General features: G+C 39.6%; 1 protein-coding gene across 1 annotated transcript; it reads left to right on the forward strand.

Moving 5' to 3' along the window:
- The first annotated feature begins 3,482 nt into the window (after positions 1-3,482).
- LOC131053816 (uncharacterized) lies at positions 3,483-4,205 on the forward strand. The gene has a single exon (XM_057988464.2). It carries the CDS (start codon positions 3,483-3,485, stop codon positions 4,203-4,205), a length of 723 nt encoding a protein of 240 aa, XP_057844447.2.
- The last annotated feature ends 8,505 nt before the right edge of the window (positions 4,206-12,710 follow it).

The raw sequence follows: 12,710 nt of genomic DNA on the forward strand, positions 1-12,710 counted from the left end.
GGGAGGGTTGAATTAACCATTAATGGTTATTGGAGACTTTGGGGATTAAGTGGTTGAAGGTTGGAAGCCTTCAAAGCTTATCCAAGACTTTGAGGGTTAATTTGTTGAACACACAAAGCATTAATTGCTTTTCAAAGACTTTGGAGTCTTTGAGAAGTGACTCCAATTTGCTTAGGAATGTGACAATATTTAGGGGATGGATTAGGCTAATTAGGAAGGGTTTAGAAGAATCTAGAAGGGGTTTAGGCATACAAGTGGATTTTGTAGGAAAATGCAAGTGGGAGAAATTTTGGTATTTTCAATTAAAATAAAATCATTTATTTCAATTAAATGGTGTAATTTGCATTTGGATAAATATTCAAATAAATATTAATTTATTTAAATGAGAAAAATGAAGATAAAGCATTAAAATGCTTGAAGACTTTGAGGGAAACCATTAAAGGCTTGAAGACTTTAAGGAAAACCATTAAAGTCTTAAGAAGACTATAGAAGGAAGCCATCAAGTTTGAAGACTTTAAAGCCATCAAGTTTGACTACTTTAAGGGAAACCATTAAAGGTTTCAAGTGGGCGAGGATAAATAGGATTTTAAATAAATAATTTATTTAAAATAGTTGTGCAACTTGCTTTTGTAGGAAAATACAAGTGGGTGGAGGATAAAGGTGATTTAAATAAATTATTTATTTAAAATAATTGTGCAACTTGCATTTGTAGGAAAATGCAAGTGGGTGGAGGATAAAGGTGATTTAAATAAATGATTTATTTATTTAAATGTGAGAGGTGGGATTTTGGGGGTTTTAAATAAATATTAATTTATTTAAATGTGAGAGAAGATTTAATTAAATAAATATGATTTATTTATTTAATTAATGGTCTGAATTTGGTTAAGTGAATTAAATCAAATAAATTGAATAATTTATTTAATTAATAGGAGAATAGGGTTAAGATGAATTAATTAAATATTAATTTAATTAATTATTAATTGATGGTTAAATAATCAAATAAATACTAAGTATTCATTTAATTAAGTGGACAGATTTATGTGACTACAGTAATAATATAAATTGCATATATTACAACTTCTTTTGTCATGTTTTACACTCATTTCAGGTGTTTCCACTTGTGAAATTTTTAGCCTTATTTTAGTCCTTGTTCACACTTTATCTAGCCATGTGCATCCTTATATTAGGCTTTCTTTAAATATAACTTAGTCTTATTGAGTCATTTTGTATCCCTATGTACTTATTTGTTCCTAAGTCATTTGTTTTTGACATGTGTGTAAACCTTGTAATAATCCTCTCTTGTGTGATCCTTATCTCGCCCACCTTACAATTAATTTTGGTGTCTTCTCTTATGTGTATTTAACCATTATTTGTCTTATTTCTCATGTTGCAAGTATTCTTTTGACATGAAAACTTATTTGTTTGTCTTAGATCTTCCTTATATTTGTTCCCCAAAAAATTGGTGGCCTTAGGGCATCAAATGACACCAAAATCCCTTGGTGGGTGCCCTAGGTTCTTGTGCCAAACTTTAATAAATTATAGTGATCCACCATTAATTATTCATCTACTAAATTTTTCAAATCACTTTCCTTGAATCCTTCCAAAAACTTATAAATAAACCTAATTTCCCCTCATTTCATCATCCACATGTTGCTTTCCTTCCAAGCTATCAACTTTGTATTTTTTTTTTGTTGTTTAGATCTTTGGAGCCATTAGAGATGTTATAGGCTTGAAGGATAAATTTGGTGTTTTGAATTTTCAAATTCTCTCAATGGAAAATTTGTGGATTCTTAGTTCTTTCCATAGGTGTACTCCTTTTTTCCTCTTGTTTAATAGGGTTTTCTATAGTATTTCTTTTGATGGATCCATATTATTTTTTAGATTTTTATCTTCAATTTGATAAGTAAAACCTACCCATTTTTCTATCCCTTAATTCCACTTCTTGCATTTACCCATAGAGTCTTTGTTGTTTCCATTGGATTATTATCCATTGTTACCAGATGTGTCCATTGTTAATGTCTAAATATCCCCATTTTACACAAAACTTGTTATTGTAGATTTGTGTTGGAAAATTCATAAAGGATCTTACTAAGACTCCTTTTAATACTTTATTTTGTAGCTTTTCCAAATTTTTAGGTGTTTTCAAGTAGATGTATGACATGAAAATATTTCCACAAGTGCTACTTCAAGTCATGGCAAATCTTTCATGAAAAAATTATATATGTTGGCTATTACTACCACTAAAACCCCTCTATGGCCACTAGCAACCCCTTTGTAACCTTAAAAAAAATTAGAAACTTGTCCTTACTATTCTAAGCATTTCAATTTGTACACTGCATAGCTAGCTCAAGTTCTCTAATTAGGATTTATATTTCTAATGTGTTTTATGTGATTTGGCCACTTTGTTTCTATTATATATTTCTATCTATTTAGTTTCAAAAAAATGATTGGCACTTCCAAAAATAGAAAATCAAGAAGCTTTAGTTTATATCTTATTATAGTCTAGGAAAGAGCAAGCACACCCCTTTTGGACACTAGCACCCCTTTGACAAATGATACATCCTAGAGCTTCAAAATTTTCCAAGAACCTTTTTGGCATCATTATAATTTTGATCTCATTTCATAGAGTTTATTTCTCATAAACATACTTGTATGCCACTTTTGATGCTTCCAATTATAATGCCTCAAGGTTCTGCTCAAGACATTATTGGAACAAATGTGTATGAAAAAGATTTTGCATTATAATTGTAACACTTGCATGACATAGTTGCACTAACACATTCCAAGATGGCATGCCAAAAAATGATACTTGAGAAATGCAATGCCAATGCATCAAGCATGGAAACACCAAAATAAAACTTAGTCACGTGAAAAAGAACTAGCACGATTATTATGCAAGGAAAAAGAGTTCATCCATCTCTAAAGATTAAGTTTGGAACCACCAATGCTCACACTCATAAATTGGAAGAAGAGGAAGAAAATGGAACATTAACACATATTACAACCCACAAACAATATAACATATATGCATCTAAAAGGATGCAAAGATGAGATTTCGTTAGCAACTGATGGAGGAGTGAAGGAGGACGCTAGGGTTTCCAGGTGAAGGTGCAGCTTGATTACGAGGATGGGATTAGGACTTTGCACAGAGGGTGTATCGGCGACCATGGTGTCCTCTACATTCAAACCAATGGCATTGGCAAGAGTCGGGAAGGAGTCAGAGGGACGCTCGCAGTAGGGGGACTAACCGATTTCCTTTTGAGCATGATAAAGCCAAATGGGGCCATTCAAGGTATCTGAACTTCCTGAAATGGACCAAACAATAGTCAGAGGAAAGGATAAAGAAGAAACTCCAGCGCCCCCTGAAAGACCCCTCTCTGGGTGGGATACCGACAACGAATGAGAACAAGTCGGTAAGTATCTGCATTGAATCAGAGGCCTGGAAGGAATCAATACTTTTTCTGTGCGAAAGAGCCTTCTTCATGAAATGGGGAGGCGAATGGCCATCTTTTCCCAGAGTGAGAAACTGGGTCAATGAAGAATGGGGTAACCACTTTGAGATAAAAACTCTTACTAATGGGTTTTTTCTTATCATTGCTAGTTCGGCTGAGGAGAAGACTGCTCTGATGGAGTCGGGGCCATTTTTGATGTCAAGAGTTGGTTTTTATATAAGGGATTGGACCCCTAATTTCGATCCAAGACAAGCTACTATTGAGGAAATTCCTGTGTGGATAAGACTGTACAATCTCCCTCATGAGTATTGGAAGGAGGAAATCTTTAAGAGTGTAGGGGAGAAAATAGGGAGATTTATCAAGTCAGATGAAGCGGTTGATAAGCTCAGTTCATGCATGTATGCACAGATCTGTGTTATGTGGAAGCCGCATCTTGGGTTACCAAAGGTTGTTGAAATGAGGTCTCCAGAAGGAGTTTGGAGACAAGATATAGAAATCAAAGAAATCATAGTCAAATGTAAGATTTGTAAAGAATGGGGCCATGAGGATCGAGACTGTTTGTCGGGTCAAAAGGGTAAAGGAAAGGCAGATCATGCTTTGGAGGAGAAGCTATTAGTTGGTGTGGTTGTAGATCAGAGCTTGGGAAACATCAATCTGAGTTTTGTATCGGAGGCCGCAAGCGATGAGGTCATTCGCCTTTGCTCAGATATTCAAGTAGGGGTGGAAGAACTTTCTGACTCCAACCCAGGCTAGGAGAAGCTGCATCAGGCCTCTATGTTGGAAGGAGAGAAGTCCGCTGTGCTGGTGTCGGGTGGATTGCCTGAACAGGTTGTTGAGTTCTCTCACAGGCAAGGACTTAGTTTGGGAGAAGAGAAAGAGGATCAAGTGTGTAAGGGTAGTGGTCGGGATGGTGATTCTTGAATTGAAGGGAAGCGGCTGGAGATAGGTGCTGGGCCTGTGGAAAAGGAAAGCGAAATAGGGGGAGGGTATCCATCTCAGCATAGATTCTACAACACCTCAGCGGATGGGTTGAAGTACCAGGAGATGGGTGAAAGTGCTAAGTCACTGGTAGCGGTTGAGGACCTTAGTGTGAATGCAGAAGGAAATATAATTAGATAAAAGGACATTCACATGTCTCCGAGTAAGGGTAATGGAGTAACAGGAGAGTTGGAGTCTGAGGAGGAGGAAGGTTTAAGTGACGATTCTCTGGGACTGTTGACAGAAGTAGGGGAGATAGAAGTTAGGACCATCAAACAGTCTAATTTAAATCCTCCTAAGTCTAAAGGAAATTTGAGAGGTAGAAAGAATAGACAGAGATTGCTTGAGGAAACAGGCAACATGAAGAGCCAGACAAGGCTTCTGAGATCCAAGAGAGACTTATTCTCTCCTGGGCAGCAATGAAGTTCCTAACCTGGAATGTTAGGGGCTGCAATGCCCCTGACAAGCGTTGTCTGGTCAAAAGAGGTTTTGACCAGGCCAAGTTGGATGTAATTTGTATTCAAGAAACTAAGTTGGGACATGATGCTGCTGCTTGCATTTTCGGGGTTAGGTAGAAATGGTCGGGTCACTTTGTGGATTTAGATGGGGCGTCGGGTGGTTTGGGTATTTTGTGGAATCCATTGGTTGTTCATGTGGAAGTTGTGTCAAGCTCAAAGTATTGGCAGATGGTTAAGGTGATTTCGAAGACTATGAATTTCTCTTGCTTTCTTGTTAATGTCTATGGGTCGACTTTGGCTATAGAGAAGTGTAAATTATGGGAGGATGTCTCTAGGCACCTTGAGGAAGTGAGCCCCCTTTTAGCCATCGTGGCTAGAGATTTCAATGCCACCCTCTCTTCCTCTGAGAAGCATGGAGGGGTGAGGAGATTGAGCCGGTCACATTTGGATTTCCAATCCTTTGTTAACGACAACGCTCTTCTAGAAGTGGTTGCTAAAGGAGGGGATTTCACTTGGACTAATAGGTGTAGAGGTTTTTCCAATATTGCTAAGAAATTGGATAGATTCTTCCTTGCAGGAGATAGGAGTGTTGCCCCGGTTGTTTTTGAGGCTGAGGTACTTGCCATCTCAGGGTCAGACCATTTTCTGGTCTCCTTGGTTGTGCAGAATGATGCTGTCCCAATTCGATGTCCCTTCAAGATGGAAAAGATGTGGTTTAGGGAACCGAGTTTTAAAGAGCTCATAGTGGGGTGGTGGAAGGAAGCCCCAGTGGTGGAAGGGTTCCTGGCCTATCAATTTTTCAAAAAGCTTAGCTATGTGAAGCAGAAATTAAAATCTTGGAATAGGGAGGTGTTTGGTAATGTTTTTGATGAGAAGAGAAGACTTGAAAGTGATCTGGGGGCCTTGAATGCTAAAGTCATGGTAGATGGAATGGATGAAGTGGATTTCCTGACGGAGAAAGACCTTCTTAGTAGGTACAAAGAAGTTTTGCAAAGAGAGGAGATCTATTGGAAACAAAAGTCGTGTGTTAATTGGCTAAGAGAGGGTGACAGAAATATGAAATTCTTTCATAGTTCGGTGAAAGCGAGGTGAAGTCTTAACATATTTATTTCTTTGAGGCTTGAGGATGGTTTGGTTATTGAAGACCCAGATAGTATAGGTAAAGAGGCTACGAGTTTCTTTGATAATTTTTGGAAGAAGAATGGGATAGCCCAGTTAGGGGTTCAGGTGGAGCTTCTAGAGCTGATCCCTCCTTTAGTTTCCTGGGAGGACAACTCTAAGCCGGAGGAGCCTGTTTCTTTGAAGGAAGTTAAAGCCGTGGTGTTTGGGTTGGGTGGGGAGAAGGCACCAGGCCCAGATGGGTTTCAAGCATTCTTTTTCCAATCCTTCTGGGAGGTGCTTGGAGAGGAGCTGCTTGCAGTGGCTGAAGAGTCTAGATCTAGAGGCTTTGTTTTGAAGGAATTCAACTGTACGATGGTGGCACTCATTCCTAAAAAGGCCAAGCCGCTTGGGATGGAGGAGTTTCATCCAATTTCATTGTGCAACACCATCTACAAAATAATTTCAAAAGTTGCTACCAATAGGCTTAAGTTAATTCTTGATAAGTTGATCTCTTGTGAGCAAAGTGGTTTTACCCCTGGTAGGAATATTGTGGATGGGGTGATTGTGGCCCATGAAGCTATTCATACGGCGATGAAGGGTAGACAGAGGAGAATGATTTTAAAGCTTGATATCCGGAAAGCCTATGATAGGGTGGATAGGTATTTTCTTGTGGCTGTGTTGGAAAGATTTGGTTTTGGTAAGCCCTGGATTATGTGGAATTCCAGTATGATTATGCAGTTCTCAGCTTCGGTTTTAGTTAATGGTAGCCCATATGGCTTCTTTTCAACGTCTAGGGGTATTTGGCAAGGGGATCCAATATCCCCCTTTCTCTTTATTTTGATGGCTGAAGTTCTTGGACGATCGATTGCTAGTAAGAGAGATCAAGGGTTGTGGAAGGGTATTGAGATTGCTCAAGGGGTTGTCCCCACAACTCATTCTCAGTTTGCGGATGACACCTATCTGTTCGATATTGCTTCTATGCGTGAGGCCTCGGTCATGAAGAAAGTCTTGGACAGATTCATGGGGGTGACTGGTCAGGAGATAAACTGGCTCAAATCAGAGGTTTTTTTCTTTCATACGGAAGGTTGGTCATAGAGAGCTATTGCTAGAGTGTTCGGGATAAAGATTGGCCAACTCCCTGGTAAGTTCCTTGGCATGCCGCTCTTTGCTGGAGTAGGAAAGTTGGAAATGTGGAAAGGGTTGCTTGATGGTTGTAAAGATAAGATGGAGGGATGGAAGAGTAAGTGGCTTTCTTTGGCTGGTCATATCCTAATGTTGAAGATAGTTGTTTTGGCTATGCCTATCTTCTCAATGGCTTGCTTCAAACTTCCAGCCTCTATCGTCAAGAATATGCAGCAAAAGATGAGGAAGTTTTTGTGGAATGGTATTCAGGGTCAGGATAAAGTTCCTCTCATGGCTTGGGATAGAGTTTGTAAACCCAAAGGTGGGGGAGGGGCGGGACTCTGTGATTGGAAGATTATCAATGAGGCCATGGGGGCGAAGTTGGTTTGGCAAATGTATAGTAAACCGGAACAAAGATGGGTCAGAATTTTACAAGCTAAGTATTTGGATAGTAGGAAAAAGGAAAGGATCCTAACAGTGAGAGACCCCCCAAGAGGGTCAGCTTTGTGGATTTTTTTGGTGAGTTGTAGAAGCCTGATAACAAATCACATTTCTTGGCATATTGGTGATGGGCATAAGGAGAACTTTTGGCAGGATTCCTGGGATGGACATCCATCTTTAGAATCCCAGGCTCTTCAATAGATAGTTTTAAAGATTGAACATGTTTGGGTCTCTAAGGTGTACAATTTTTTGTCGAATGATACGCCCCCGCCGGGGTAGAGAAGGAGCTGGAAAGACCCTAGGGATTTAAATTTGGGGGAAGCGGAGGAAAGGTATCTGCGCAAGATCATTGGTAACCATGAGGTTTCATTCTCAAAGGAGGAGGATGAAATTATTTGGTGCGAGTTGAAGAATGGCTGTTACTCGGTGAAGGTGGGAATCACTCTTTTGGAAAGAGATGCCAAGATGAAGGAATGGGAATCTAAGATTTGTTGGAACAATGTGTGTCTTCCGAAAGCTAGAGCCTTTGCGTGGCTGGCTAGCAATAAGCGGATTCTTTCTGGAGATCGCCTGAAGAAAATGGGGTTTGCTGGTCCTTTTCGCTATGTTCTATGTGAAAAGGCTGAGGAGGATGTGGATCACCTTTTGCTAAATTGCGAATTTTCTCAGAAGGCGTGGCTTTTCGGGTTGCAGAGATTGAATTGGATGGGCCCCATGGCTGGGAAATTGTGTGAATGGCTGGAATCTTGGCCGAGTTTGGATAAAAATTCCATCTTTGCTGCTGTGTGGAAGATCTTGCCCTCTACCGTGTTGTGGGAACTCTGGAAGGAGTGAAACCGAAGAGTGTTTGATGGTAGAGCGGAAAATTGTGAGCGGTTTTTGACTAGAACGGAGAGGGCCATCTCAGAATTGGTTACAAATGTTGCCTCTAATGTGAATCTAGCCAAGACTCCTTTCTCACAAGCGGATGCTAAATTTTTGTTGAATTGGCCTCTTGTCAAATTCAGGCCTGTTAATGGGCTGCTGAGGGCTAATCTTCAGAGTAAGGGCAATCTAACCCCAAAGTGGACTCCACCTGAGAAGGGGTGGATTAAGATTAATTTTGACAGAGCATCAAGGGGAAATCCAGGGCCCTTGGGTGCTGGGGTGATTGCTTGAGATGATCATGGTAACATTCTGGCCATTGCGGCCAAGCGATTGGTGGATGGATCAAACAATGTTGCTGAATGTCAAGCTATGGTGGAAGCTATACTTATGGCTGGGAAGTTGGGAGTCAATAAACTTCATTTAGAAGGTGATTCTTAGGTAGTGGTGAATGGGATTAAGCGAGGGCGATTGGAAGCATGGTTTCTAGATAAGCAGGTGTGTAGGATGCAATTGCTGCTGAACAATTTTGAAGATTTTAAAATTATCCATGTCTTGAGGGAGGCTAATTTGGAAGCTGGCAAACTTTCTAATGTGGGAGCAAATGGTTCCTTGGAAAATTTGTTTAGCATGTTTGAGGACTTTAGAGAGTGTAGTCTTCTTGAGTAAGACTCGAGTTGATGGCTTTGGAAAAGTGAACCCAAGTTCAAATTTCTGTGACCACTCGCAACCTTAGCACTGTGGGAATTTAAGTCCCTCGTGGTGTGTGTTCTTCAATCTTGTTGCAAGTGGCCTCGAAGTGTTGGTTGATGATGGATGTGTGCGGAGGGAGTGACTGGCGATGATGTTGGGAGTAATGTGAAGCATGTGAAGCTTTCATGACAAGAGATGGAGGCGGCCTTTAAGTCCCTTGTGTGGTGATTCATGGCATTTTGTGGGAAAGATTGGTTTTTGATGGAGTGCTCAGGGTTGTTTTCTGCATAGTGGAGAGATAGAATGGAGGCAAATTTTTTGCTGGAGTCAGATAGACAACTGCCTGCTTTTCGAGGGCCAATTTTGAGCATCAGGCTTTCGAACGTTTTCAGAGTGGACGAAGACGTCTTCTGGAGGGCAATTCAACTCCTGTTGGGAAAGGAATTTCTTTCTCAGGACTGGCGACCCAGAACAAATCTTGACATCTCATCTCTGTTTATTGCTTTGGCCTTGCAGGTGGGGAAGTCGAAGGAGGAAGCGTAGCAGATCGCTTCACTAGTTTTACGACCCAAATGGTCAGGAGGCTTGTAGGATGTGGTGGCCCATTCTGACATTGGTGTGGGGTTGAGGATGGTGGAGGGACCAAGCAGAAGAATTGGGGTGGATGTTGGGGAATTGCAGCCTTTTGTAGTTTGGTCTGCTTCTCAACCAGTTGTTGCGCAGGTGGAGGATGCAAGAAATGGCTGGGTGGAGATTGTGAACATTGTTCACCAGTTGGGGCCGACTGAGCGTTTCAACATCCGCGGGAAGGTGACTCCCATTTGGTCTGAGGCCTCCCTGGATAAGAATGGGAGGCCTCTAGTTAGGTATTAGCTCCCAAAGAAACCAAAGAAGGTGGTGGAGCGTGGGTCATTGTGTGGAGAAAGGCCTAGAATGGTGCCAGGTGGTGGGAGTGAGCAGCAGGTGGCTGGTTCTAGCAAGGGTATTCCCAATTTCTCAAAAGAGGAAGCTCTAGGATGGTTTCGTAGTTAGGTTGGGCTTGTTGGGGCTTGTGGTGTGGTCCTTTTTGTATTTGTAAGTGACACTTTTTGTGACTATGGGTCTTAGTAGGTAGATTCTTGGGTTTTTTGTAGTAGGGGTGTGACCTCTTGGATTGGCAGATTGTCTTTCTGCCCCTTGAATGTAATACTTCTCTTTCAAAGCAATATAATATTATATGTTACCAATCAAAAAAAAAAAAGGATGGAAAGATGAGAAACAAAATGTCAATTCACTCATAATAATATAACACATAAGGAAGGTTGATATCTCACAAGTACCTAATGTAGCATGTGAACTTAAGCACTAGGCAACTAAGGAAATCTCCTAAAAGAAACCTCATTTAAAAGTGATTCTTGAAAAATATAGGGATCTACTCATTCTCTAAGAGTTGACCTATTACCAATCAAGGTCACCCCTTTTACCAACTAGGGTCACTCAAGATAGGGTAGGGTCACTTTGTTGCTAGTCTAGGTAATCTAAAGGATCCTAGAGTTAAGGTTTCTTATATTTCTAGTTAGGATAATCTTTTTAATATTTATAGTTTCTTGGGAGACCTTAGGGGTCCCTAAGAGATACTAAATCAATAAAGCAAGTGACCTAGTTAAAGGCCCAACTTGAAAGTAATCCTAAGGCCCTATTAGCATTGAAATGGGTCTTAGAGTTGTCCAAATGTTCATAACCACATCCCTAACCTTTTGTAACCCTAAGACTAAGTTACAACCTCGCTAAGCAAGAAAAATAAAGCTTAAAACCAACACTAATACATTTGGCCTAAAATTCCGACGAAGGTTTCTGACAGAGAATGTATATTGTGAACAAATTTGATTTTTTTTGAAAAATTGCCCACATTCATCGGAATTTCGACGATAATTCAATATATGTTTTTGACAAAGAAGGAATTGCAAATGAAATTTGTGCTTTTTTACAAAAAGTGCCTGCATTCGTCGAAATTCCGACGACCGCGGGCATTACTTAAAAAAAAAAAAAGACCAAGACATTTCAAATCATTTTCATGGCCTCTTCCCATTCTCACGTTGCCGCCCCAGCATACTCCCGCCCAGAGTAAGCGTACTCCAGGTTTTGGATGAGGCACGTGAACCATTTTGATTGATTAATGCCAGCTCCAAGCATTCTCAACTCATGGAATAGGGTTTGCGAAAATGGGAGAAAGGTCGGCTCATGGAATAGGGCAAGTGTAAAGCTCTGTCAACATCCTCCAACCTATGTGAAAATGGGAGCAATGTCGGCTCATGGAATAGGGCATGCTCCCAGGGGCTAAAGACCAATAGGCTTCATTGCCCTTCTTTCATTCATTAGTATCAGTCACCCATCTATTTTGCACCTCCAGGTAGTGATGTTTCTAATTCTCCATTGGCCTGGGCACAGGTGTAAAGCTCTGTCAACATCCCCTAGCCCATGTGAAAATGTGAGCTTTGAAATGGCATGCCGACTATTTGACAGACTGCCTCATAGAAATTGTAAGTTTTGGAACAAGGTATGAACATCTATCATAGGATAAATAATAGAGGAATTTTGTCACATGTTGTAGCTGCAATTGCTAGGTTACATGTTTTAAAGATGTTTTATATCATAGAATCAACATTCCAATGGCTATTTATTTTTTAAAATTTGGATATTGTATTCCCAACTGATGTCTATTTTCATGAAACTATTCCTTTAGGCAAGCAAAAAAATCCTGAAAAAACTACACAAGGCTTAAACCATTATTCATATCCCCTCGAAAATCTCTTCATTACCAAAAAAACCTATTCACACTTGAAAACATTATTCACATCTAAAACATTGTTCATGCCTAAGACATTAATCACAACATCAAATAATATTCATAGTGTAAATAAACACTATTCATGTTTAAACTATTGTTCATAGATTCATTTAAACTCAAAAATTACTCTAGAAGCTCTTGAGTCCAAATTTTTTGTTCTCTATACGAATTATGGGGTTTGAAATCTATTTAGTATGATTGTGTAATATACCTTGTCCAATGATGACTGAAAAACAAGGAATATTTGCTGTCAAATCTGCAAGAGTCCTCAAAAAATGGGCGTATGATGATGCAACCTCAAATTCCTCTTATTTCATATCTAAATCAAATAAATGCCTCATTGATAGTCATAAATACATGTTATAGGAAGCTAATGTAAAATTACATGGACTATAACAATAATGTATCAAAATCAGACTTCATTAGATTATTGGCATTTCGTCAAACATGTCATGCCACCTCTAAAAACATATTATAGCTACAAGCCCATTCAAATCTTATTATAAACCAGTTCCAATGCAATCATAGGATCTTTACATAGGCTAAATACCAAGAGATATGCTACTGATTTTTTGAAGACATTAGACAGTCACTAACTAAAGCATATATCTCAAAATTACAATGAAAGAAGAGGTCTGAAGAACCTGATTAAGCTATGCCCAAGTTTGGCGATGTAAACACCAACATTACTCATCCAAAATAAAGCCATGTTAGAGTTATGATCTTCAATACTTTCTCTTAGACAAGAGATAAAATTAAAAAACCACATGATTA

Source organism: Cryptomeria japonica, chromosome 7 (assembly GCF_030272615.1).
Source record: "Cryptomeria japonica chromosome 7, Sugi_1.0, whole genome shotgun sequence".
In the NCBI taxonomy this organism is placed as follows: Eukaryota; Viridiplantae; Streptophyta; class Pinopsida; order Cupressales; family Cupressaceae; genus Cryptomeria; species Cryptomeria japonica.